Source organism: Oryctolagus cuniculus, chromosome 1, assembly GCF_964237555.1.
Source record: "Oryctolagus cuniculus chromosome 1, mOryCun1.1, whole genome shotgun sequence".
Lineage (NCBI taxonomy): Eukaryota > Metazoa > Chordata > Mammalia > Lagomorpha > Leporidae > Oryctolagus > Oryctolagus cuniculus.
Window position 1 is genome coordinate 60,653,942 of NC_091432.1, and position 27,676 is coordinate 60,681,617.

The window sequence follows — 27,676 nt, forward strand, 5'->3', positions numbered from 1 at the left end:
TGCCCTCTCTCTTGAGGGTTCTTTGGCTGTGACTACGTTTGTTGTTTTCTCATCACCTGCTTCTGGCTAACCTTGCTTCACTGTTGCTGCTTACCTGTGCTGAACTGTGGCTCCTTCTCATGGGTGTCATTTATACTGGGCCGACCACTTCCAGGTACTAATTATCCTTCTGTGCAGGCCACATGGATTGTCACATACAACAACATATTTAGGCTCCCAAATAAGGTGGCCTTGCTTGCCTTTTCATGCGGTTAGATTTTTTTAAAACTACTTTATTGTGGTAAATTTATATTCAGTTCACCCCTTTTACTTAAAGTGTACATTTGAAATTTAAAATGCTCATATTTAAAATTTGATGAATTTTGATATATAAACAGATTTGTGAAACTATCATCACTATCAAAATACTGAACTCTTCCACCAACCCCTGCAAATTTTCTCCTGTATTTTTGCAGTTCACTCCCTCTATACCCTGTAATTTTTTTTTTTTTTTTTGATGCTTTAAAGGCCCCCTTCTGCCCACCAACCCATGAGTACATGTGAATTTTGGAAAGTTGGATTAGCAATCCATGGGAATGGCCACTTTCCACAAGTTTTCATTCTACTGACATCTTGACTCTTTCCAACATCACAGAGTTAGAACTTTCCTGTCCAGACTTCTTACTACCTAAGAATTAGAGATAGTCTCAGTTCCCACTTAGTTCTAGAGTCTAGGCCTCAGAGGCAACGACAGAGAGAGAGAGATATCTTCCATCCAGTGGTTCACTCCTCAGATGACTATATAACAGTGCGGGCTGGGCCAAGCTGAAGTGAGGATCCAGGAGCTTCATCTGTGTCTCTCACATGGGTACAGGGCCCAGACACTTGGGCCATCTTCTGCTGCTTTTCCCAGGCCGTCAGCAGGGAGCTGGATTGGAAGTAGAGCAGCCAGGACATGAACCAACACCCATGTGGGATGCTGATGTTAAATGCTATGCAACAGAACTGGTAACCCTCCTGCCTCCTATTCTTTTTTTTTTTTTTTTTTTTTAAAGATTTGTTTATCTGAAAGCAGAGTGAGAGAGGGAAAGAGGGAGGGAGGGTGACAGGGAGGGAGAGAGAGATCGTTCACATCGTGTTTCATTCTCCAAATGCCTATAACAGCTTGGGCTGGGTCAGGCCGAAGCCAGGAGCTGAAACTCCATCTGGACCTCTTATGTGAGTAGCAGAAACTCAAGTACTTAAGCCATCATCTGCTGCCTCAAAGACACATTGGCAATAAGCAGAATCAGATGTGGGTAGCTGGGATTCAACCAGGGACTATGATATGGGATTTGGGAATCTCAAGTGGCAACCTAACCTGCTTGCCCCAGTGTCATTTCTTGACAGTGGACCATATCTCAATAATGATAGGATAAGTTAAGTCATCAGAGGATTCTTAAGTACTGTCCATATTCTTGGTTATACTGGAGAAGACCTAGGTTTGGTAAGCTTATTGTTTGCTGTATAAAACTCTGTTGAAATGGCAGTGCATTATGTATAATGAATTTTGACTTATGGCATATAGCTATGTGGTAGATCTGAGAGGATGAAATACAGATGAGGAAGATGATGAAGAGATAGAAACATTTGAGGTGCTCTGTGTAACCATTTATTCCACATCTGCTGTGTGCCAGGTTTTCTGTTAAGTGTTGAGAATATAAATTCAATCATTTAGCAAATGCTTCTTGAGTATATAGTCTGCCTTCATGATGCTCACATTTTATTGGGTCTTCTGAAGTCTCAAAATTCTAAGCTAGTTGGGAGACTGAAAAGATTGTTTCAATTTAGAGAGACTATGTGAAGATGTATCAGAAAGTAGTGATAACTTCTCTGTATCTTGTTTCAGGCTCTCCCTCTGTTCTGAACATTAACATCCAGCAATCTATATATCTCTCCAGGCAATTCAAAATTGACGTGTCCAGAACAGACCTCATTGTCTTTGTTCTGAAAGCTTGCTTTTGTACCCTTAGGACCAGTCTCAATCCAGGCAAGGACTTCAGTGTCATTTTTGATTCTTTCTGGTTCTTCATTTCCCTGAATTCAGTCAGCCATTAAAATCTTAGTATATCTTCTTCTCTGTTATCTTTATTATTTTTATTTCCATTGCCACATCTTCCCTGTTTTAGCTGTAGTTTAGTTCCTACTCAGTTCTCATATGGTTTTAAAAACAGTGTCCTGTCTTAAAAGTCCATCCCTAGAATATTTTCTGAAAATATGAATGTGAACATAGAATTCCTCTTTTTAAAAACTTTAGTTCTTTATTTCTTGGACAACATCCAAGTTCCTTGATATGGCATCATTTGGCTTGAACTCACCTCTCTAGCCTCATCTCCTGCCACTCCCTGCTCTTTGTTCTAGCTTGAAGAAACTATTTACAGTTCCCTGGTAAACATGTTACTTTTCTGAGCCTTGACTTCTTTGCAATAACTGCTTTCTCTACCAGGAATGCCTTTGCTTCCCTGCCCACTGAACTTTCCTTATCCCTTAGGAACTCATTCAGTTTTACCTGTTCCTTAACATCTTCGTTGTCATCCTCACACAACAGAGGTAGAGAACTATGTGTGCCATGAAGACTCACAATTGTAAAGGTGAGTCATTCTGTGATGGAGGTTCACTTTGTGAGTTGTAAGGGCTCTGCTGGAATCAGGTGAGGAGATACCGTTAAGAAGCAGAGTTGTGGCTGGCGCCGCGGCTCGATAGGATAATCCTTCGCCTGCGGCGCCGGCACTCCGGGTTCTAGTCCGGGTTGGAGCGCCTGATTCTGTCCCGGTCGCTCCTCTTCCTGTCCAGCTCTCTGCTGTGGCCCGGGAGTGCAGTGGAGGATGGCCCAAGTGCTTGGGCCCTGCACCTGCATGGGAGACCAGGAGGAAGCACCTGGCTCCTGGCTTCAGATCAGCGTGGGGGCGCCGGCTGAGGCGTGCTGCCGGAGTGGCCACTGGGGGATGAACCAACGGAAAAGGAAGAGACCTTTTTTTCTCTCTCTCTCACTGTCCACTCTGCCTGTCCAAAAAAAAAAAAAAAAAAAAAAAAGGCAGAGTTGTTATTGTGGGGAAGGGAGGGAATGAGTTGGGATCATATCCCAATATTCCATTTGTCTTGGCAATAGAATAGTGGGAAGGATATGTGTGAGCTGAGTATGGATTAGTAGGCTCCTGGGAAATGGGTTTTGTTTTGCTTTTCTTTTTGTATTTCTGTGAGTTTTGATGAGATCTTTCTAATTTTGGTACAACAGCCCATTCTTGCCATTTATATCATTAATCAGTCTTGCCTGGACCTTATTGACCTGTTCTTGGAATGTCCTTTTGGTTTTTCCCTGTCTGATATAGGTGTTCCAAATATATCTCTGCCCACCCCCCCCCCTCCCCCTGCCAAGATCCCTCATTCTGTTTGCCTCTCCCAGGACAAAGGTTCTTAAGTGAGGCTGAAGTACATCCTGCCTGGTATCTGCTGCCTGGAAGGTTGTATTTTGCACCCTAAAATACATGACTAACCTTGGCCATTTATGTGTCTAAGGGATGGCTCCTTTTCCCCCTTATTACCTTGTAGCTGAACCTAAAGGTGAATCTGGGAAGGAGGATGGTCTGTTTTGTTTTTGGACTTTATCATCAGGAGAAAGGGCAAAATATAAGAAGGTGATTTTATCCTTTTCTTTTTTCTTGTTGTGAACTTTGCAGGGAATTTAAGTAGGTGACAGGGACACCAAGCTATGGAATTCTTTTATGCTTCTGTTGTATGTGGACAGGGCCTGATTATCTGTTGGTTTTTGGATGCTGAGGCACTGATTCCAGCATGACTCTGAGATCTTTGAAAAATGATAAGGGGAAGGTGAGGAATGATTCTGGAGGCCAGTATCACTGAGGTCTGTGAGCAGTACTATTTTTTGGGCAGGTAATGGAGCAGTAGTGGGCCCCCTAGGCAGATTGTAAGGTGAGAGCAGTTTGTTAATCTTTGGAACTAGAGGTAGTTTAGTTTTGGATGTATTATTAAGGCCATGTTTTGCTGAAACTGGTTGCCTGGCCCTCTTGTTCACTGTTATGTGATATGTATGAGATGGTGATGGTGGACACACTAGAGCAGATCCAATGCCTCTGCTCAGAGTTGTGGGCAACTTTATTAAACAGGATCAAGAGAGGAAAGGAGGAAGGAACATGGAATTTACAGAGCATCTGCTTTATACCAGAAGTATTTTGTAGGTTACTTTAATTTTTGAAACTAATAATACTTATATACAGGAATTTACGGATGAGAGAATTGAGGCTCAGATGTATGAAGTGACTTATTTAAGGCCACACAGCTGGAAAATTGTAGACTGAGATTCAGACCTTTGTTTGAAGGATTGTGGAGCTCAAACTTTACCTACTACCTTGTGGTTATACCTCACTCTTATGGGCAAGTAAGGGAAAGTAGATAGATTGGAGGGAGGTGATAGATTTACCTGAAGTGATACTTATCCTTTATCTCTTACTATTTTTCTCCTTTCTCAAAGTAGTATACTTCTTTTTCAGACTAATCCTATACCAGACTTGCTTTTTACTTTTTATTTATCTTGTTTTTAAGGGGCGGGGGAGAGATAGATAGATTGATATCCCACCTACTATTTAACTCCCTAAATACTTGCAGCAGCAGAGCTGGGCCAGGCCAAAGCCAGGAGCCAGGAATTCTATCTGGGTCTCCCGTGTGGGTGACAGGAACCCAGCTACTAGAGCCATCACTGCTGTCTCCCAGGGTCGGTGTTAGCAGGAAGCTAGAATCAGGAGGGAGCCTGGACTTGAATCGAGTCACTCCAGTGTGGGATGTGGACATCCCAAGTGGTACCTTAACCACTAAGCCAAATGTACACCCATATGCTATTTTTCATATAAAAAAAACCTGTCCCTTTGCTCTCTACATAGCCAATATCTCATTATTAAAGTTCTAAGTCAGATATTTACCTCTGTGGAATCTTCTTGTAGCACTCTAGGAAGAGTTAGTTGCTTTCTTTTGTGCTCCTGTGACACTATTGTAAATACTTGAGATTATAGTATTTTTTAGAATTTGTGTTTATGCTCCCACACTTATTTTTATCCATCTCTATTTCCAGTACTTACTTAGCATGGTGTTTGGTACTTTTATTAGCATGGAGATGGATGTACATTGAGTTAATCAATGAGTAAGTCATGCCTGCTGTTAGGACTGGCCCTTCCCTTTATAAGATTGTTATCTTCCCTAAGGAAAGTTTGCAAAAGTATACTTGCTACCTTCCTTTAGTTGTGAGCTGATGAGAGTACCTGGTTGAAAGGAGATGTTGTTTAATATAACCTTAGAGCAAAATATGGGGATGGTGCCAGGTTTCTGAATTCCTTCAGCTGTTATTGAGGATAAAGAGGAAGGACAAGCTGAACCACACCTTTCCTCTGAAGGATCTGTGTTCTTGAGAGACAATACTAATGAGAGTTTGGCGGGTGTGATAGAGAAGGAACTATATGGCTTGGGCCAACAGTTATTTTGACACTTTCTACTTTTCTGTTGTGAGGGTGTCTTATCATATTCCTTGGAGTGAATGTTGGATGTACCTGACAGGGTTGAGGGGTATGAGAGTGTGTCTTACCACTGTGAAAATAGCTCTGCTTTTTTTTTTTTATTCTTTTTTTTTTTTTAACTTTTATTTAATGAATATAAATTTCCAAAGTGCAGCTTATGGATTACAATGGCTTCCCCCCCAATAACGTCCCTCCCACCTGCAACCCTCCCCTTTCCCACTCCCTCTCCCCTTCCATTCACATCAAGATTCATTTTCAATTCTCTTTATATACAGAAGATCAGTTTAGCATACATTAAGTAAAGATTTCAACAGTTTGCTCCCACACAGAAACATAAAGTGAAAAATACTGTTTGAGTACTAGTTATAGCATTAAATCTCAATGTACAGCACACTAAGGACAGAGATCCTACATGAAGAGTAAGTGCACAGTGACTCCTGTTGTTGACTTAACAACTTGACACTCTTGTTTATGGCGTCAGTAATCACCCTAGGCTCTTGTCATGAGCTGCCAAGGCTATGGAAGCCCCCTGAGTTCACCGACTCTGATCATATTTAGACAAGGCCATGGTCAAAGTGGAAGTTCTCTCCTCCCTTCAGAGAAAGGTACCTCCTTCTTTGATGACCCATTCTTTCCACTGGAATCTCACTCACAGAGATCTTTCATTTAGGTTTTTTTTTTTTCCCCAGAGTGTCTTGGCTTTCCATGCCTGAAATACTCTCATGGGCTTTTCAGCCGGATCCGCATGCCTTAAGGGCTGATTCTGAGGCCAGAGTGCTGTTTAGGACATCTGCCATTTTATGGGTCTGCTATGTATCTCACTTCCCATGTTGGATCGTTCTTTCCCTTTTTTATTCTATCAGCTAGTATTTGCAGACACTATTCTTGTTTCTGTGATCCCTTTGGTTCTTAGTCCTATCATGATCAATTGTGAACAGAAATTGATCACTGGGACTAGTGAGATGGCATTGGTACATGCCACCTTGATGGGATTGAATTGGAATCCCCTGGTATGTTTCTAACTCTACCGTTTGAGGTAAGTCAGCTTGAGCATGTCCCGAATTGCACATCTCTTCCCTCTCTTATTCCCACTCTTATATTTAAGAGAGATCACTTTTCAGTTAAGTTTCAGCACTTAAGAATAATTGTGTATTGATTACAGTATTCAACCAAAAGTATTAAGTAGAACAAACTTGAAAGGCAGAGTTACAGAGAGGCAGAGGCAGAGAGAGAGAGAATGAGAATGTTTTCTGTCCATTGGTTCACTCCCTAGATGGCTGCAATGGCTGGAGTTGGGTTGATCCGAAGTCAGGAGCCAGGAGCTTCTTGGAGGTCTCCCATGTGGGTGCAGGGGCCCAAGGACTTGGGCCATCTTCTACTGCTTTCCCAGGTCACAGCAGAGAGCTGGATCGGAAGTAGAGCAGCCGGGTGTGGAACCGGTGCCCATATGGGATGCCGGCAGTGCAGGCAGTGGCTTTATCTGCTATGCCACAGTGCCAGCCCTGTGCTCTGCTTTCTGATTGGTTCTGAATTCCATCTCTTGTGTTCAGTCAGTTATTATGGTTCTATCTGCCTATCTCCCAGAGGCTGGAAAGGTGTCTTAGGGATGGACCTGTGATATGCAGGAAGAAGTTTCTTCCTGAATGGAGGGCTGGATTAAGATCAAGGCTGAGTTTCTTGATTGCTTGTTTGTTCATTCATTCACTTAGGTATTCATCCATTTAAAAAATATTGACTCCCTAGGCACTACTGTTGATAATGGGGATACAATAGAAATAAGACAGATAAAGTCTTCTCTCAAAGAGCTTATTTTTAGTGGGGAAGATAGACAAATAATTTTCGATAGTAAAAACTACTAAGAAGTAAGTAAGATTAGGAAGATAGAAAATGAAGATGGGAAGATGTGCTATTCAGAATTGTTAAACAAGGCCTCTCTGAAGAGATGGCATTTGAAAATAACTCTGCAATGAAAGCAATATTAAAGAGAAAGGGAATATTCCAGATAGAAGGAACAAATACTCAAGAAGGTGAGGAGGAAAATTGTAAGAAGTTATATAGATGAGATTATATTGGCTTCTCTAGGCCACAGTGACGATTTGGATTTTTATTGGTATCATAGGAAATTATTGGAAGATACTCAACAGAGGCCAGACCTAATACAATTTAGGATTTAAAAATATCACTTCAGTTGCTATGTGGAGAATAAACTCTGAGAAGGACAAGAATGGAAGTGCAGAGACCAGATTGGAGAGATGATAGAGTTTGCTGATAACTGGATATTGGAAAGAAGGAAAAGCAGAAACAAAGATGATGCCCAGATTTTTTACCTTAGCATGCAGTTGAATGTCAGTGTTTATTAAGATAGATAAGGTTTGGAGGCAGAAATCATGAGTTCTGTTTTAGACATATGAAGTTTCAGGTACTGACTGTGTGGGGGCCCATATATGTGTGTGGAGTTTTCAGTGGAGAGTTCTTCCTGCTGGGGAGTAGAGAGAGGTGAGATTCTGTTTATTTCTTCCATTCTTTCTCATTGAAATAGATTTGCAAGTCTGGACTGGGCAGTGACTTCTGGGCTTACTACTGCCTGGTGTAACCTTTGGCTCCATGGCCAGCCACTGGCTCCTACAGACCGGATGAAGCAGCCTGGAGACACAAGTGAAGAAAGCCTCCAGGTGGCCCATCCTCAGAGTGTAGCCCTCTGGCTGCTGGCCTCGCCCAGCTTGCCTCATGGAGAGGATGAACTGGCTGAGCAGACTGGCCTCCCGAGGCCCTGGGCACCGTGTACCTCAAGGGGCCAGTCTACAGACCCCTGTCATGGCTGACCCTGAGACCTGCCTCATGGTCTTCAAGAATCATTGGTCCCAGGTAGGAGACTGTGCCAAAGTACCTAGCCCATTGGCTATTGAGTCTTCTTAACCTTCTGTGTTCTCGTCAATCCATTTAATTACCTTATCATCATAGATTCCTTCCATCTTCTCTCCCTTATCCCCAGGTGGTGCGAATCCTGGAGCGGCAAGGCCCTCGGGCAGCTCCTGGGGGTGCAGATGATCTCAGTGCTGTGCGCAACCACACTTACCAGATGTTGACACTGCTAGCAGAAGATCGTGCAGTCCCTTCAGCCCCCACTTGCCCTGGACCCCTGCTGGAGTTTGCCCTGCGTGAGGATCTGCTGACCCGTGTGTTGGCATGGCAGTTGCAATGGGATGAACTTGGGGATGGGGTTGAGGAGCGACGGGCTGAACAACTGAAACTATTTGAGATGCTAGTGAGTGAAGCTCGCCAGCCATTGTTACGGCATGGTCCAGTTCGTGAGGCTCTGCTCACCCTGCTGGATGCCTGTGGTCGCCCTGTGCCCAGTAGCCCAGCACTGGATGAAGGCCTGGTGCTATTTCTCAGCCAGCTGTGTGTGTGTGTGGCCCGGGAGCCTTCATTACTCGAGTTCTTCCTGCAGCCACCTCCGGAACCTGGAGCTGCCCCCCGTCTTCTCCTGTTTTCTCGCCTTGTCCCTTTCGTCCATCGAGAGGGTACTCTGGGCCAGCAAGCCCGTGATGCCCTCCTTCTGCTCATGGCTCTGTCAGCTGGGAGCCCCACCGTGGGCCGCTACATCGCGGATCACTCTTACTTCTGCCCGGTTAGCACCCCTTTGGATGGGGGTGGGGGGAAAGAGTATGGCATGTAGACACTGGACAGCCTCTTCGTATCCAGATGATGTGGAGAGGCTACATACCAGAGTCTCCAGGAAGTAGTCCCTGCATTTGAAAGCAGCCCACTGGAATTGTAGTGGGGATGGAATATAAGCCTAGATGGACTAAGATTCTTTGTGGGCCAGTGTTCCCAGGTGAGGTCAGCTCTGCCCTGTAGTTGAATACCTGCTCTGGTAACAGCTCTCACCCCTACTCCTATCAAAACTTTGGAGTAATAGCTCCCCTGTCCCACTTTTTATACTGTCTGAGCCTTTGGTAACTTCCCTTAGGTGCTGGCCACAGGGCTGAGTGCCCTATACTCCTCACTGCCCCGAAAGATTGAGGTGCCAGGGGATGATTGGCACTGCCTGCGACGAGAAGACTGGCTGGGAGTGCCAGCCCTTGCACTTTTCATGAGTTCCCTAGAGTTCTGCAATGCAGTCATTCAGGTAGGCTGGGATTCTTAAGAAGTCTGGCCCTTGGTCATTCTGGGGAGATGAGGTGTGGGGGGTGCCTTCCTTGGAGTCTTGCTGTTCTGCCATCTTGGGGGTAGAAGCTGTACTATACTGTTCTATTTCCTTCCTGACAGTGGTCTCTCATGATCTTCCTCCTCTGTCACGTCCCTTTTAGGTGGCTCACCCCCTGGTGCAGAAGCAGCTGGTTGATTATATCCACAATGGGTTCTTGGTGCCTGTCATGGGACCTGCTCTGCACAAGGTGAGAGTCATGGGTAGCAAGGTAGAATTGAGGCTAGGCTGTGGGATGGTAACCAATGACAAGACCAGTGTGGGAGGTATTGGGTGGGAATTTCCTCCCTTTTTCCCCATCAACTCCTGATTTTTCCTTAGAATTCAGGGAAAATGACTCAGGGTATGTGTAGGGAAGCCCTAAATTTCCAAACTTTCCCTTCCCTTCGTCCAGACCTCTGTGGAGGAGATGATCGCCAGTACCGCGTATCTGGAACTTTTCCTAAGGAGTATCTCCGAGCCTGCCTTGCTCCGTACCTTCCTGCGATTCCTGTTGTTACACCGGCATGACACCCACACCATCCTTGACACCCTCGTTGCCCGTATTGGCAGCAACTCCCGGGTATGGCCCTTACCTCTGTCCTGTCTTACCTGGGTGAGCCATCTTCTCTCTCGGACCTTTGTTCTGAGAAGGTGTTCCTGACCTCTTTTGGCTTTTGTGTCCAGTAATCACTTCAAAATTAGGTGGCAGTTACTTTGTAGCATTAAATTTTTAACCATTTTGAGGACAGATTTTAATTTATTTCTCTGCTTTTATAATACATTAACTAGAACACAATTACCTTTTCTGTATGACTGGTTGTTTCTTATGACTGTAGGTTTTGCTGTTTTGCAGTGCTTGTATCATTGGCCTGAGGTTCTGTTCATACGTTTTATCTTGTTGTGACCTGCTGTGGGTTACCTGAGATCACTTTGGCTTTTGTGTCTGCTTTAATAGATGGTTCAGCTATTACTGATATGCTTATCTCCTCTCCCCTTTGGATTTGCTGCATTTGAGCTGTAACTTGGGGCACAAACCCACCTACAAACCTATTGGTTGTATTTCTTCCTTCTGAATATTTTTTTTAACTGTTCACTATGTACCATATAGTGTGTGTACCATATAATATAGTATATGTGCCATATAAACAAGGCAAACATTGATGTTGACATCCCAAAACTTAATTTATTTAGAGAAGTTAGATAAGCAAACATATGAATAAAGTAATTGGAGATTGTGATCAGTGTTATGAAAATACCAGACAGGGTACTTAGAAATGAGAGGCTGGTCAAGAAAGACCTCTCTGAGGTGGTGACATCAATCTGGGACATAACGTTTGGGAAAGAGTTAATCTATTGACCATCAAATGGGAGAGCAATCTAGGCAGGAGGAGTAGCGTGCAAAAGACATCCAGTGGGAGAAGAACTTAATGTACTTGAGGAAATGAAAGACCAGTGTGACTAGGGGTGTAGGAACAAGGGGGAGAAGGGAATGAGATGAAAGTTGAGAGGTAGGAGTCTCAGATCAGCATGTAGTTTGTAGGTGGTGATAAGGAGTTTGGATTTTAACCAATAGAGGTGTTTACAAAATGGGAGTAAACAGCTTTTAAGTAGTAAATATGTAATGGCTTTCTAGGGGAATGAAGTGTTAGTTTAGCCATGGATTTTATGGCATTTATTTTGGCTTTAGGACAATATTTGTTTCCTTCCTTTATTATAAATAGTTGAGGTTCCTTGGATCTGTGTGTTTAAAATTAAAGTTCTTCAAACACTGAGAATTCTGGGAAGCTATTCTAGGTAATTGAGATACTAGATCAGTGAGTTTCTGTGCACAGCTATATTTTGTATGGGTATATTTTCTGAATAGTTAAGGTAGGGTGTATAAGAGACTTCCAGATTGACTTTGATCACATCATGTTTCTGAACAGAGTATACGCTAGAGGCATGTGTGGAGCTTGAAGATGAGAAGTACAACAACAGATTCTAAGCTTTGTCCCAGATCTCTTGAATTATAATCTTTGGGAGTAAGCATATGTCTTTTTTTTAAAAAAAGATTTATTTATTTATTTGAAAGTCAGAGTTACACAGAGAGAGGAGAGGCAGAGAGGGAAAGACAGAGAGAGAGGTTTTCCATCTGATGGTTCACTCTCCAATTGGCTGCAATGGCTGGAGCTGTGCCGATCCAAAGCCAGGAGCCAGGAGCTTCTTCCAATCTCCCATGTGGGTGCAGGGGCCCAAGGACTTGGGCCATCTTCTACTGCTTTCCCAGGCCATAGCAGAGAGCCAGATTGGAAGAGGAGCAGCCGGGACTAGAACTGGTGCCCGTATGGGATGCTGTTGCTTTAGGCCAGGGCATTAACCCGCTGAGCCATAGCACTGGCCCTAGCATATGTATTTTTAAAGTGTTCTAAAATGATTTGTGCTTTGGGTTAGGATTTATTGGTATAAATCAATAGAGAATAGATACCAAAATTTTATTTTACAAAGATATTTTAAAAGTTTTATTTCTCATTATGCTAAAGTTAGATCTTAATCTTATGTCTGTTTGCCCTTATTTAATGCCCTTGTCCTGTTTGTGTTTAAAGACAGTTGACTTTCTTCTTGAGGTTAATAATTTTTCCCTGATGTTGGGCCTTATCTGTCTTCCTTTTGTCTGAAACTTATCCTAATTTCTTTGATTCTCCCTCTTTGTGTTTAACCCTTAGCAATTACTTCTATTAGTCTTCCACTTGGACCTCTGATCTTTGGAGACTTTCATGTTCTTAGGGTACCAGATTGCTTTTGATTTCAGATGCCCATGTTAAACATGGATTGCTTCCTTTTGTACTTTCTGGTCCTTTCAGACTTGATTCTGTTGGCCTGACTTTGTAACTTCTATAGCCTTGTCTTTTATGCATTGAAGTAAATTACTCTGGTTAATCCGTCTGTGTACCTATTGATCTCTGTTAGTTTCCTATTTCTATCATAACAAATTATCACAAATTTAATGGCTTAAAACAACAAATTTATTATCTTACAATTTTTGGGGTCATGTGTCAGAGATTTCAACAGGTTGAAATCCAAGTGTTAGAGGAATTGGGGGATGTATTCCACTGGAGGTCCTAGGGGAGGATCTGGTTCCTTGCCTGTCTGGGTTATTGTCAGAATTTCTTTGCATTTGTGGGACTGAGATTTCTATTTTCTTGCTGTCAGCTGAAGACCAGTCCCAGTTTACAGGGCTGACCACATTCCTCGGCTGTAGTCCTCATTTCCATTTCTAGTAATGATGGGTCAAGTTCCTCTTACACTTCAAATTTTGACTTAGCTTGAAAAGGATCTTTGCTTTTAAGGAATCATGTGATTTGATTGTGCCCAGCTAGGTAATCTGGGAAACTTTCCCAACTTCGATTCCATAATCTCAATCAAATCTGTGAGGTCCCACCATATAAAAAAAAATATTTACAGGTTATAGCAAGTAGGATGTAGACATCTTTGGAGGATTGCTTTTCTGCTTTCCATACTACTTTCTCAGTGAGTTTGAACTTTTTCCTTGCTAGTTAAAATAAGCCCTCTGAACATCTCTGCAAAAATGTCGACTGCTGTTTTATCTCTTTCCTACTATGTGATTGACTTCTAATTCTCCCAGTCATTTAGCAAATAATGAACACCTAGGCTGTACAGATAGTGCTACACACTAAGACCCCATTAGTTGCCTTGGTGGAGCCCAAGATGTCTGACCTATTTGTCATAAAGGAAGTATAGAGGAAGTACTATGGAAATTCAGAGGAGTGGGATTCAGGGGAGTGAGGGAGAGCTTACATATGTCTGTTTTCTTTGTCCCTTCAGAGATAAACTACCTTTCTTTTCTAAAACAAAAGGTTTGCCCTGCTCTGGATCCACCTTTTTCCTTTTTTCCTGTCAGCTGCCCTTGAGTTTTTCTTTATCCCACCTTCTGAAAGATACCCTGGTGTTGGTGGAGAGTGACTCAGACTCAATGTTCACCGCCCTACCCACTTGCTAGTTGGACTTCTTCCAGGTTCCCCATGGTTTCTTATTGGTAGGTATTTAGTTACTGTGTTGCCACAGTCCCTACTGACAGGCATTCATTTGGTTACCCTGTTGCTGTTATTTCTTGATGGTCATTCACTCAGACAAGAGTTTTGTTTAGTGTCTCTTTTTTCAGGTTTTCATTCAAGTACTGCTATAATCTCTGCTGATAGGTACACATAGCCAGAGAATCTACTGGTAGGAATATGGTGTATAGAAACCCATAAGGTCTGACATGGTTCATTCCTGTTTGTGGATAGTGAAGTCTTTCCCATAGGGATCATGTGAGAATGACTATTATGTGTCTTGTGCTGTGCACATTTGTTCTTCTATGAGTAGCTGGTTGGGTCTGGGGCTGGGGGAGGTTTCCATTTGCTGAGCAGTTTGGAGGGTAGAGAGCTCTTATGGTGACTCCTCCCTCCTCCCACACCCCCAGCTCTGCATGGTCTCTCTGAGTCTCTTCAGGACCCTCCTGAACCTCAGCTGTGAGGATGTCCTGCTGCAGCTGGTTCTCAGGTACCTGTGGGGGCAGGGCTGAGGGATGGCTGACCCTGAACCCACAGGGTCCTCAAAGCCTTGTGCATTGCTAGGGTGATGGGCTGTATTGGGGTTGCTCATGAGTATCCTCTTAGAGCTTGGCTTAACCATATAGTTCCATTGGCCTGTTGTTGCCCCAGGCTCTGTCACTTACTTCATGATCTACCTTGTGTCCTCTTTCTGCTCTTTCCCAGGTATCTTGTCCCATGTAACCACGTGATGCTGAGTCAGAAGCCAGCTGTGCGTGATGTGGACCTATATGGACGAGCAGCTGACAAGTTTCTCTCCCTAATCCCACGCTGTTGTCGCCACCGTGCCCCTAGCCCACCTCGTCCAGAGCATGCCTCATGGGCACGAGGTGGGCCTAGCAGAGAGGCAGGGAGAAGGGAGGACATCATGGGTATGGCCTGGATTCTGGGGGGAGTCTAGTAAGAATGTGGGGCTAGGGGGAGGGGAGGGAGGTGGCCATGAGTGGCATTTCCTCTTTGGGGAGATTGATGAGCAGGCTTGTGAGACAGGATAGAAGAAGAACTTATTAAATCAGGCCCCTCCTAACCTAAGGTGTCTGTCGCCTGCTCTAAACCAATTAGGAGCAAGGAGCCATAAGACCCTAACTGCAGAAAACCTCTTAGTGTTCTGGTAGGGACTTGCCCAACCTGCACAGTTTGCCCAGAATAAGCTAGTGGAACCCATTTTTGACCTTCCTGAGGTGGTAGTAGTCAGCAGCATCGCCATTTTAAATACGTTGTTTGTGAGGAACAAAGCTCCTGTGCAGAACACAAAGCTGGGTACAAACTGAAGTGTTGTGTGCCAAGTGAGATGAACCAGAACTCTGGGCTGGGTACAGATCGAAGTGCTGTGTGCTGAGGGGGTATGGCTATGCCTCCCCAACCCAGAAAAGCCCCTGTTAAAATAGCTCCCATTTGGGAGCCAGTTGGCAGAACCTCTTCCTACTGTGCTGTCTCTTTCATATCTGAGCATAAACCCCAATAAATCTTATGTGGGTTGCACGTTACCTCTTGGTAATTTCTATTTGCAACTGAGCCACAGAACTTGGGGTCACTGACATAAGGAGGATTGTTAGTTTCACTCTAGAAATTTAGAGTGAGACTTTTGGACAGAGCTGTACCTCTTCTTCACTCTAGTTCTGTACTCTTCCTGTTTCCATTTTTCTCTGATGGTAGTGGAGGTGAGGGAGGGCAGTAGATATAAAAGGTCAGCCTGGAGGTTGGAGAGTTATCAGCTGTCTAAATGGGTTCTATGTTTTTGCCTCCTCTCTTAGTCCCCCTAAATGTCTTCTCTTTACACTTGGACCTCTGTCTCTTTGAGTCCTATTGTGTTTTTTTCCCTCTGTAGGCCCTGGAAGCCCAAGTGTTGACTCCTCCTCTATGGTGACCATGCCCCGGCCCTCTACACCATCTCGTTTGGCTCTCTTCCTGCGGCAGCAGAGCCTGGGTGGCTCTGAGTCCCCAGGCCCAGTGCCTCGCTCACCAGGGCTTGCTGCATCCCCAGCGTCTAGCCCTGGCCGACGGCCTAGCCCTGTGGAGGAGCCTGGTGAGCTGGAAGACAATTACCTGGAGTATCTGCGTGAGGCACGCCGTGGTGTAGACCGCTGTGTCCGAGCCTGCCGTACCTGGTCTGCCCCTTATGATGGCGAGCGTCCCCCTCCTGAGCCCAGTCCTGTTGGCTCCCGGACTAAGAAACGCAGCCTACTGCCTGAGGAGGACAGGGATAAAGTGGGGGAGGGGGAAGAGGAAGAGCCGGGGAGTAGGGGGCTAATTGGGGGTACAGGGGAGGGTCCTGGCCACCTGCCCCCTCCACAGCTCAATGGGGTGCCAGGACCATGGCCTGAGGGGCCCAAGAAGGTTCGTCTGGTACCACATGCAATGCCACATGAGGGAGCTGGGAAACTGCCAGAGGGGACCTCAGAGGGCATGACAGGACTAGAAAGCTTTGGGCAGGAGCTCCATGAGCTGGAGGTGGCGTTGAGCAATGGAGGAGCTGGCTCAGAGCCCCCCTTAGAACCTCCACTACCTCTTGAGGAGGAGGAGGCCTACGAGAGCTTCACTTGTCCCCCTGAACCCTCTGGCCCCTTCCTCAGCAGCCCTTTGCGGACTCTGAACCAACTGCCGAGCCAGCCCTTCACTGGTAAGCTATTTAGCTAGGCCTTCTCCCTTGTGTACTCTTTGCATGTTCTCAACATGTTTGTGCTGGTTTTGAGACTTCTTGGCCATGTCATTTGTGTGTACTTGCCTAGCTCCTCATCCATTTTGCTTGAGTCCCTTCCAGATACATTTCATGTCATACTTGTGTCTCCGTGTCTGTTTTCCATGCTTGTGCTGGTTTGACTATTGACTGATGTCTAAGCCTTGTATGTCTGTCCTATGTGCATGTTCCTCTTCTTCTCCTAGTCTGGCCATTTCCTGGGATGTGTGATTAGGCTATTCTATGTTTGGTGTTTCCTAGTGAATCACAACAATATATGAGAACCATGTCCAAGACATAGTGTCATATAAGAGGCCACTGTAAGCCCTTTTCCATACTGTTGCCACCAGTATATTTGTCTGGTTGTTGGATCTGTCAGCTCTCATGTGGTACAGGGTCAGCTCTTCTGGTATCATTAACCCCCACTTCCCGCCCTCCCCTCTTCCCCCAACCCAGGAGCTTCTTCCTTCCTGTCTTTTCAAAGAAGATCCAATTTCAAGTTTTCTTCTGTCTACTGTTTTACCTTCTTGGTTGCCTTGGCTGCCTAGTAAGACTGCCTTAGGGATTTATAGTTAATTGTAAGTATTGAAGCAGATAGTGTGAAATACTTCTTTGAGGGCAAATGACAAAGCATGACCTTGAGTTCTTTTGCACTTTCTTCTGATGAGTTCTTTTGGGCTGTTCAGGATGGCCTAGGTAGTTGGGCTAACTGCTCTTTGTTTTTGTTTGAGAGGCAGCCCAGCCCAGCCCAGCCCAGCCCAGCCCTTCCCTCATCAAGCTGTGATCCTTACTTCATGCCCACAACTGGAGAACTGAAACAGTACCTCTGGGAAGCAGTGTAGTGCCTAAGGCTTCTACCACAGATTTTGGAGGAAATGTACTTTAAGTTAACATCCCATCTGTATCAGTGATGCATATAAATCACTTACTACAGTACTGGAACAGTGGCAGCTTTTCACTAGGACTATCCTCTTTGGGAACATGGCAGATTTAAGTTGATCAAGGCAAATACACATTTTCTGTTTATTTGTAGTTTGGTTATCATACTGTGATCAGGTTATGTGCTGATTGAGCTTAGAGTATGCTTGCTCTACTGGGGCTTCTGCTCTGGAATCATGCTAACTACTTCTTGCAGACTACAGCTACCAAAAAATGTATTTTTCCACTTATTTAGCCTCTGCTCTGCTTCTTCCTGCTTGGTGCCACTAGGAGGTGGCATGCAGGTCTTACCAGAGTCTTAAAGTACTAATGAAAGTTAATTTTTTTTTTCTTCTTCTGAACTCATCTGCACTTTTTGAATTGTCTCTTAGAAGAAATCTCCAGGACAGAAAGGAGCAGAAAACAAAGTATGGGTTCTCCTAGGACCCTGTTAGAGTTGTTTTTGGGCTAAGGCTAAGGCTAGTCATAGGCACCTGGAGTAGTGCTATTTTAGGTTTTTTTTTTTTTTTTTTCAGGATTTACTGCCTGCTGCCCTTTGTTGTTTTCCTGTTTCAATTTGTAGTATAGTTCTTAGGTATACTCCTTTCCCCCTGAAATCCCTGTTCAGAAAGACTGATGATTCTAGTCTTAGTGGTAATGTCACTTAGCTGAGGCCATTTCTCCTGATAGATAATGCTAATTCCTTCTGTTCTCTTCTTTGCTAACAGAGTCTGTCCTGAGTCAATTTGCTGTGCCCCTGAGCTAAGCTATTCTTTTACTACACATTCTGTTCCACTTTCTTGGTTCCCAGCTGCTGAAAGATGGAACTGACACCTTCTCTGGTTCCTCAAAGATTCACACTCTACCCCTCCTCCTGCTCCCACCCTGGTGTAAATTGGCCCATTGTATAATCACTTTTCTTCATCATACTTTCTTTCTGACTCAGGTTGTTTTTATTCTGTCTTGTGTGGAACCTGGATCTTTCTTCTTCTTCTTTTTTTTTCCCAGTCCTGATCACTTTCTTTGCTTGTTCTTTCTTCTGTTATGCCTCTTGAGTGAAGCTGTTTTAAAAACTGAGAAGTATTATGTAGGTTCTGATTACAACCATGAAATCTATTAGATCTTACTAAATGCTTTATTTATATATCTCTTTGATCCTCTTAATCACCATATGAGGTAGGTATATTTCCTTATTTTACCAAGTAAGAAACTGAAGCTTGGAGTTTTGATTTATCTAACAACATAACTAGTAAAGGGTCAAGATGAAATCTCAAACCAGATCTGTGTGATTCCAGGGCCAAAGATTTGGCTCTTCAGCTTGAGTGTGTGAAAAGCTGGCATCTAGACTCTTGGGGGTCGGTGTGGTGTTTGTCTTCTTATTTCCCTCAGAGTAGGTGGTCATGGAATACTTAGCTATACCCAGAGACTGACATTCAAATAATTTTCATCTAGTGGGGGGCTCTTGTTTTTGGGAGCAATGCGTTCCATGTGCATTGTGTTCAGGCCTTGTATCCTTGTGCCCACCCCTCCCAGGCCCCTTCATGGCTGTGCTCTTTGCCAAACTCGAGAACATGCTGCAGAACTCCGTCTATGTCAACTTCCTGCTGACGGGGCTGGTGGCCCAGCTGGCCTGTCACCCCCAGCCCCTGCTCCGCTCTTTCCTGCTCAACACCAACATGGTCTTCCAGCCCAGTGTCAAGTCCTTGCTGCAGGTGTGCGATGCATGCATGCATGGGTGCGTCCAGGCTCCATGGTGGGCCAGGTCCGCAGCTGGAGTGACCTTGGGTGGGCTGGGAACAGACCAGTGGGAATAGAAAGGAGTGTCAATCTAGAGCCACCCAGAAATGTCATGAAGTTGTGCTTTGTAGGTGCTGGGCTCTGTGAAGAATAAGATTGAGAGCTTTGCAGCCTCCCAGGAGGACTTCCCAGCACTGCTATCCAAAGCCAAGAAGTACCTCATTGCTCGTGGCAAGTTGGACTGGGCTGAGGGTCCTACAGCAGGACCTGCTCCCCGCCGCTCCGATCCCCTAGGTGAGGCCTATCACTCTAACCTCCCTAGATAGCCTATTAACCATTACTAGTTGAGCTCTTATTAAGGGTAAAATATTGTACTAGGAACTGGAATTGTGGAAAACTGAGTCTTGATGTTGACACTCAGGCTTCTGATAGAGAGCCAAATTAGCAGTACTGGCAAAAACTAATCTAGGATTGGGGGACAGGCAAAGGGACAGAGTAGTCTCTAGGTTGAGATATTGTTACATCTTAGAAAAGAACATGACATTTGACATGGGTTCTTGAGAGATAGGTAGGACTTAGGTAGGCAAAGAAGTGGGAGTTTTGTTCAGGAGACATTTTGAACTGTTTAGTTTGAGTGGGGGATTTAAAAGGTGGTGGAATGGTTAGTGATAAGGCTGGAGAGAATTAACCAGAGCAGAGAGTTGTTAGAAGTTGGGCTGGGTAGAAGTGATCTTTAAGGCAATAAGAAACTGTTGAAAGTTCCTAAATCTGGAAATGAAGAGATGAGTATGTTAGCTCAGGTGACATGGAGCTAGAAGGGAAACCAGGCAGGACAATCAAGAGGCTTCTGTTGCAATGCAGGTGTGAACAGTGAGGCTTGAATGTGAGTGGTGGAAAAAATAGGAAGCATTTTGTAAGGTAGAAATGGGGTGGAAGAATTGGTAGAATTTGATGAGTGGTTTTGGAATGTAAGGAAGAAGGAGGAATTCAATATAACTGTGAACTTCTAAATCTAGATTTTTCATTCAACAAGTATCTGAGCATGTGCCATATGTACTGGGCACTGTCTTTGGCTCGGGGTGGTATGAGATGTGATCTTTTTCTTCAAAGAAGATACTATCTGAAGAGTGACTAGAGGAAAGTATTAGTAGAGGGAGCAAAGCCCTGAAGATAGTGGAAGTAATGGAATCTACAGTACCAGAAAAGGTTTAACTTTGAACTTGGAAAGATTGTTTTTGCTTTTTCTACCTTTGAGGAAAATGAGGAGCAAAGAGGCAATGACATGTACCATGGAGTTGTGAATGAAGTAGGGAAAAATTAGGGATTTCATGTCATCCTTTATTTGCTAATTAAAGTTGGAGACAAAAATCAGAGGAAGTTTCCCAGAGTACTGGCAATAGTTAAATTAAGCCAGGAAGGATGAAGAAAGTAGAGTGAGCAAAATTTAGGCAGAGGGAACTAGAGAAGCATGAAAGTACCTGGAGAGTTCCAAGAAGGCAGGAGTGGATGCACAAGCAAGGGGAGGTGTGGAGAGTTTGAAGAGAGATTGGAGAGGGACAGGGAGCCTGGTTGTGAAGGGCTCTGAATGCCAATTAATAGATCTATGTAGCATTACTCTAGCCAGTTTAGAGGTCGGTAGTGGGAACAGTTATCATGATCTACAGTTTAGAGTCTAGGCCTTGATAGTGTTCATGGGCCCAGAGCCAGGTATCTAGGCAGAAAATTAGAAGGCAGAGGACAATGTTTTGAACGACTTACTTGATTCTAAGTTGACATGAAATTATCTGGCCACAACCAGTGGGAGGGAGCCTTTGTTGGTTACAGGATGGGGATTGGTGAATGGTGCAATGGTGGAACAGGACAGCAGATCTTAGAGGGACAATGGAGCATGACAGAAATGAAATCTTTGAACTGTGATTGCATATATAGCTCCTGTAGGTATTGAAGGGGCAGAGGATGTGGGTCATGTATTATGATGTGCAGGATTAGGTGGGAGTGGTTTACTGTAGTTCAGGAGGGTGATGGGAAGCCTGGACTGAGGAGGAACAGCATGATGGTGGTAGAGTAGTGTTTGGATAGAGAAGAATTCTTGATTGCAGAGATGTGGAAATGGAAGGAATCTTGACTGGGAATGAAGTGACTGAAGTGTTCACTAGTTAAGCTTGAGGATGATGTGTGGCTGGGTGGGGGTCTGGATGAAGGAAAAAGGCTAGACAGGCATTATTTTAGTGTTAGAGAAAGAACCCTGTCCCCACTCTGGCCCTCAGAGTTATCTTCAGGGAAGGAATAGGAAATTGTGCCTGAGGCTTGTTTCATGGCCATGTCCTCCTTTCCTCTATTCCCTCAGAATCCTATTGGAAAAGTTCAGGAATCTTTTTTGGGGGAGGGGGGTATCATCTTCAGACCTAGGGAGGTTCCCTGATCCCAGCACTTTCATGATACTCCTGTTTATTCCCAGTGAAGAGCCGGAGGCCATCCTTGGGGGAGTTACTTCTGCGGCATGCACACAGTCCAACCAGGGCCCGGCAGGCGGCACAGTTGGTCCTTCAGCCTGGGCGAGACGGAGCAGGACTTGGCCTAGGTGGGGGCTCCCCTGGGGCTTCAACTCCAGTTCTACCCGCCCGGGGAGGGACCCCTGAGCGTCAAGGTGAGGCTCTGCGAGTCAAGAATGCTGTCTACTGTGCAGTCATTTTCCCCGAGTTTCTCAAGGAGTTGGCTGCCATCTCCCAGGCCCATGCTGTCACCTCGCCTTTCTTATTGGATACTTCAGAGGAGGGATCTGGCCCTCCCATCTCAGGCTCTGGGTCCCTCAATCCTTAACTTTCTTCCATGGACAATCAGGGCCACAGGTGCTCTGGGCTGCAGCCAGGGCACAGGCTCCTTTTTATGTTCAGAGGCAGTGGCAAAGGACTTTTTAATTTATTTCAGATGAATGTTTTATGGAGAAATTGTTGCAATATGTATAAAAGGGAAATCTCTATTCTGGGCTCATTCTTCTTTCCCACCCTTTCATCTGCGGACTGGGGCCCTAAAAAGGATTGTATGTAATGGGGAGGTGGTCAGGGATGTTTTCTCTCTGGTGAGGGAAGACCTGTATGCCAGGGTTCTGAGGTACCTCTTAGGCCCTTAGTGGGTGAGGAGACTTGAAACCAAGGAGAAAAGGGAAATTCTCTTCCTTCTGGGCCCCAGCAGAAAGAAGCACCATAGGCCCAGGATGGTTTGGGGGAGCAGCAGCTGATGTTTATTGGGAACCAGTATCCCTATGTCAGATCTTGGGGGCTTTGCCCCCTGCATCTCTCGCCTCAGCTTCAGTCGTCGCTGTCGAACTCCGAGGACAGACCCTGCAGCAGGGGCAGGGACATGGAGTGCCGGTCGGGATCCCCGGGTCCCCCACCCTGGGCTCCTGGTGGGGGACTGCGGGGGCTGAAGAGCCAGTTCTCTGCCAGGGTTGGGGATAGTCACAACTTGACTCATGCCCTGGTCTTTCTGCCTCCCTACTCCCTCCCTCTGGTCCTCTGTGCTGTCCCCACACCCTCAATCAGGGCCACATTCTTCCATTTCACCCTCCCTTGTCTCCCATACTCCACCCTCACCAGGGTTCTGTGGAGTTCTGGGTGCCCCACAGTTTCTCGGGCTGTACTTCCCATGCCCTCCCTCTCTCCCCGGCACATACACTTTGTCCCTTCCATTCCTCTTCTCTTCATTTCCCCTAGTAGTACCTGACAGCATCTGGGGCCCCCTCCGGAAGGGGTTTCGGCTCTTGTAGGAGAATCTGGTGGGTCTTCCCTCTGGCCCTTCCTGGGGAGGTGGTGTAGGTGGAGCTGGGACAGGTGGGGGCACATCAACAGCTTCGGGGATATCAGCAGGTGCTGATGTTGGGGACAGAGTTGGCATGATGCTGAAGTTGGGTCTGACCCAGTTGGCTCCTTGGGGCAATGGGTCTTTAGTCAGAGGTTTCTGTGGTCCCAGCACACCCTTGGGCTGCAGTGAAAACTTAAGGCAGGAGAAGGCAACAGGCAATGACCGCTGTAATCGCAGCAGCTGGGGCTCACGGGCTGTAGGCAACAGCCCCAGCTGCAGCCAGGAGCAGGAGAAGACCTGGTAGATGACATAGATGCTGTGGGTGCTTCGGAGCCAGGGAAGAGTCTGCTGTAGGCTCACCTGCCCTGGCGGCAGCAACAGGAAGGCAACCTTCTTGCGCAGGCCACCCATATGTAGGCGGATCCGACAGGGCTGCCCATCCAACAGTCGCATCTCTTCATAGGCAATCTCTGCCCGGCCATTTGGTGAGTATTCCCGAGTGCAGTGGGCAAAGGCACACTCAGACCCTGCCTGTTCCAGGAGGTTTGGCAGCGGCCCCACTGGTTTCAGTGCCCTCCGGCCCTGCCGACCTGGCAGAGCCAGGCGGGTGTGGGCTGGGCGGGACTGTTTCACTAGCACACCCAGTAGGTCATAGCAGGCTGCATCCGACAGGAAAGGAACCGCCACTACATTGGACCCAAAGCGCTCTTCAATGACCTGTAGGTGGCCAGTTTACAGATCAGGGACTGACTTAGGGTTAAGACTTAACTGGTAGCCTACTCTAGATTGACCCTCCCACCTTGCTGGTTCAATTATATCTCTATAGTATGCTTAGACTCATACTTCTGCTTATCTCCCAGTTTTCTCCTTTAGCACAACCTTGAATGTCTTCCATATACCAGACTGTGCTAGATACTAGGATACATAAAAGATTCTTCTTTTCTAGTATAGCTTAGTCTTAGAGGAGACAAGAATTTAAACAGTTATCAGCTAAGTAAAATAGTTGAGAGCAAGATGCAAAAGAGGGAAAGAAAATGATTTTATAACCTTTGTCTTTGGTAGAAAGTGGATCAAAACAGGTTTTTTGGTGGTAATACTTAAGTTTTGAAGAAATTAACTAGGTAGAAAAATGGTCATTCTAGGCAGAGGAGGCAGCCAGTGAAAAAATGTTAACTTACATACCAAGAGGGGCAAATTTAGGAATACATAATTTCATATTACTTAACATGTATGTTATGAAGAGGGAAAGACAGGAACTAGATAATAAAAGGCCTTGTGTGGGCCGGCGCCGCGGCTCACTAGGCTAATCCTCCGCCTAGCGGCGCCGGCACACCGGGTTCTAGTCCCGGTCGGGGCGCCAGATTCTGTCCCGGTTGCCCCTCTTCCAGGCCAGCCCTCTGCTGTGGCCAGGGAGTGCAGTGGAGGATGGCCCAGGTGCTTGGGCCCTGCACCCGCATGGGAGACCAGGAGAAGCACCTGGCTCCTGGCTCCTGCCATCGGATCAGCGCGGTGCGCCGGCCGCGGCAGCCATTGGAGGGTGAACCAACGGCTAAGGAAGACCTTTCTCTCTGTCTCTCTCTCTCTCACTGTCCACTCTGCCTGTCAAAAAAAAAAAAAAAAAAAAAGGCCTTGTGTGCGTACTAAGTATTCTGAGGGCAATGGGAAACCACTTGAAGGACTCCTGGTTAGGTGGGACTGTGCCAAAAAGATATTTTAGAAAGCCATTTAGGTAGGAAGGCATAAAATAAAAGATAAATCAATTAAGAGTATTCTAATACTCCAAGCAGGACATGGCGAGGCCCTAAATGAAAACAGAAGGGGAAGATATTAGAGATGTATTGGCTATAGAATTAGTGGAACTTTGACAAAGAGTGTAGGGAAAGGAATCCTTGAGATAATTCCTGTGAGCCTGGTCACATAGGTGATGTCATTAGCCAAGAATGGTTACATGAATAGATTTGGAATGTCTGTTCTATATCTGTAAACTATTGCTATTATCTCAGTATATGCTTTTTTGCCCTAGCAGCAGGGGAAATTTCTTTAGGGAATTTGAGTTCTCATTGTAATGCTCGTGTCTTGTCGTTTTGTATTGTTATTTTGGATTTAGTAACCTAGTTCTAGAAGGCACTTCATGACCAAACTGGAGCCCCTGTAAGATCCTCTTTGGTAATTGTACTTAGGTATTTTGAACTCTACCCATTCAGGATTTTTTGGCTGAGACTTCTGGCTCTCTGTTCTGCTAGGGAGCAAGGGAAAACAAAAGTTCTTCTGGGCCCCTTCTGTATTTGAGCCCCATGCTTAACATGCTATATTGTACTCCCTATCGCCAGTCCCCAAATCCCACATGTCTGATGGCATTGCTTACTTCCTGGTCTTCTGGTAGAATTTCCCAATGATCCCCCAAGGCTGACCTGCTTTTTGCTCGGTAAAGCAGTTTTAGAAGTGCTATCCTTAACAAGAAAAGGGTAGCTAGCTCATGGAGTTGGAACTGCACTTTGAACAAGATGAAGTAGCTTGAAGACTACCCTCTTTTGTCACCTGGTGAAGGAAATAATTGGGGCTCTTTTTTGATCTGCATGAAGGATTTCTCCTCATTTCCTTTCCTTTGCTTCACTGAGACATGGAATGCTTTCTCTTGGGTGGAGATAGCAAGCTGAAGAACAGGGCTCTGAGAAGAGCCAGTTGGGTTTCCAGGAGTGAGAGCAGAACCCTTGTTGGTTAGCATTTTTTGATAGAATACTTTGTCCCATGACAGTGAAAGCATAGTCACCAAGCATGAATTCAGAATCCCACCCTAGTCACTCCTTTGGTGTCTCAGTGCCTGCATAAATAGGACAGATGGGAGTGTCTCTAGGAGAGATCCCTTCAAAAGGACTTTGACATTTCAAATGCCTGGTTTTTATTGTCTCCCCCTATAAAGGTTTAATTTGCCATGGAGGTTTATTTGGTCCTCTTTCTTACCCTTGAGAACCCAGTGCATATTCTAAGGTAAGAAAAGTAAGGGGCTCAGTTGCTTAGTTCTTTGTTAACTTGATTGTGTTCTTGGTAGCGTCACCATTTGAAACCACTTCCTGCTCCTACTGAACTATTTCTGGATAGAAGTTCTATAGACTTTAGAGGCCTATAAATTTAAGTTACCCAGGGGCAGGACAGGAAAGTGATGGTGGAAAACTGTCTTTCCTAGATGTACCTTGGTTGCTTTGAATTCTGAGTGGAGAGCTCTAGGAGCCACATTCTATTGAGCCATATGTTTTACAAAGTGCCTAGTAAACTCAGCAGTTCTGGAAACAGGAAATCTTTCAAAGATGCTCTTGAATTTGCCACATACCACCAGTGATTTATCATGCACGTGTCTACTCTAAAGTCCCATTTAAATAGGTTTGCATTAGATAGGATAGTGAGTTTTTCTGATACTCAGAGCTGGTGTGACTTTCTACAATTGGAAAACCCCATTTACTTTCACCCTAATTCTAACCCAAGACCAATTTTCTGCATGCTGAAAAAGGTTCTGCAATACTTGGGAAGACTGGCTGTCCTGTTTCTGCTTTCTTAGGAAGCTGAACTTTGTGGTGAGCAACTTTCCAAGGAATGGGAGCTGTATGCCATTACGGTTACTTTAGTCCAGTGTATATATTGTTTTAAGATAGTTGTTTAAGCTTGTTGTTCTGCCTTCTATGAATGCCTTAAATTCATTTTCCTTCAGACCACTTAGCCAGACAGAACCTGATCCCTAAATTCTGCAAACTGAGTAGTTTTTGGCCATCTTGCTTGTAGCTGACAAGTAATTTAGTGGGACTTCTTGGATACCTACAACCCAGATGCAACTGAGTTCTTCCTGCTCCTTGAAATGTGTAGACTCAAACCCAGATTTATCAGAAGTTAATTGGAAACTAGATGGAGAGATTATATGTGAGGGGGTTGAGGTGAAGTTCAGGTTCTTTAGGAAGCTTAAAGACCTTTCGTCATCAATCCATATACCTCTTTGGCCTCATGATCACCATTACTCCTTTGAGCTTTGCTCTACAGGACTATTTGTAGATAACAAGTACACATTTTTCTTTCCCTTTCCTAGCTTGTGGTCTACCTTTAATTAGTATGTTATTCACTAATCCATCCACTTGATCATTACCTCATTTGGGTGTTTATTACACACCTTTCATGTGCCAGGTATTCCTCTCCCTCTTTGTGTGAATAACTTCTCCTTGCCTGACTAGAATGTCATTCTCTCCAGGAAGCCTTTCTGACTTCTTAAGTTCCACCTCTGACCTAGTGCTTTGCTTTGTGCTTGCATAGCTCCCCATACATTGCTTTTCAAGGAAACAGTTAATGAGACAATTTGTACAAAGCACTTTACTGCAGTGCCTGGTAAATAAGCAAGCACTGAGTAAATGTTAGTTAATACTGTCTTCATACTTCCCACTTTGCTACTCATAAGCTAGTCGATTCATTCAGGTCACACTTTGTTACTTTTTTAGACTAATTACCTACCTTATCCTTGATGAGGGTCCAGGCGGCATCAGCTTCATCCAGTGTTAGCAGATGGGGGGTACCAACCAACATGGTGGGGAGTGGGAGGGATTGGGTAGGGAGGGTAGTGGCTGCTGCAGGAACCCCAAGCTGCCCAGGGAGATAAGACCACAGGCCTTGGGTTCTGACCTGCTCAGCATGAGGTCATAGAGGTCCTGTTAGGTGATGGAGTTTTAGGTAGGGAGAGGACTATAAC

General features: G+C 45.1%; 2 protein-coding genes across 13 annotated transcripts in view; one reads left to right on the forward strand and one right to left on the reverse strand.

The window, feature by feature from the left end:
- Positions 1-27,676, forward strand: part of FHIP1B (FHF complex subunit HOOK interacting protein 1B) — a 51,506-nt gene that overhangs the window by 899 nt on the left and 22,931 nt on the right. For 2 of the 11 annotated variants that reach the window (XM_051823022.2, XM_008265162.4), the window contains exons 2-12: positions 8,080-8,405; positions 8,533-9,171; positions 9,514-9,672; positions 9,854-9,940; positions 10,145-10,312; positions 14,192-14,271; positions 14,487-14,692; positions 15,649-16,440; positions 18,949-19,127; positions 19,284-19,446; positions 21,611-21,799. In XM_051823022.2, the coding sequence (XP_051678982.2) occupies positions 8,268-8,405; positions 8,533-9,171; positions 9,514-9,672; positions 9,854-9,940; positions 10,145-10,312; positions 14,192-14,271; positions 14,487-14,692; positions 15,649-16,440; positions 18,949-19,127; positions 19,284-19,446; positions 21,611-21,799 (2,800 nt within the window). In that variant the 5' untranslated portion in view covers positions 8,080-8,267. Of the gene's footprint in view, positions 1-892; positions 988-1,143; positions 1,198-1,919; positions 2,009-2,509; positions 2,610-8,079; positions 8,406-8,532; positions 9,172-9,513; positions 9,673-9,853; positions 9,941-10,144; positions 10,313-14,191; positions 14,272-14,486; positions 14,693-15,648; positions 16,441-18,948; positions 19,151-19,283; positions 19,447-21,610; positions 22,133-27,676 lie in introns of those variants that run through there. The other 9 variants (XM_002708755.5, XM_070074347.1, XM_008265155.4 and 6 more) reach the window with 7 other exon arrangements.
- Positions 18,909-27,573, reverse strand: C1H11orf42 (chromosome 1 C11orf42 homolog). Of its 2 annotated transcripts, none has more exons than XM_008265186.4 (3): positions 27,442-27,573; positions 22,872-23,670; positions 18,909-22,493 (listed from the first exon to the last, which is right to left on the reverse strand). In XM_008265186.4, exons 1-3 carry the CDS (start codon positions 27,511-27,513, stop codon positions 22,279-22,281), a joined length of 1,086 nt encoding a protein of 361 aa, XP_008263408.3. In that variant the 5' UTR covers positions 27,514-27,573; the 3' UTR covers positions 18,909-22,278. The 2 variants fall into 2 exon arrangements, with proteins under 2 accessions (XP_008263408.3, XP_002708800.3); XM_002708754.5 differs by having other exon boundaries at positions 22,371-22,591.

Coding starts and splice junctions, on each gene's coding strand:
- C1H11orf42 (XM_008265186.4), bottom strand. CDS start 27,513: ATGTTGGTTGGTACCCCCCATCTGCTAACACTGGATGAAGCTGATGCC. Junction 23,671..27,441: donor GGACCCTCATCAAGGATAAG/GTAGGTAATTAG, acceptor GGCCACCTACAG/GTCATTGAAGAGCGCTTTGG. Junction 22,494..22,871: donor GGGGCCCCAGATGCTGTCAG/GTACTACTAGGG, acceptor CCCCTGCTGCAG/GGTCTGTCCTCGGAGTTCGA.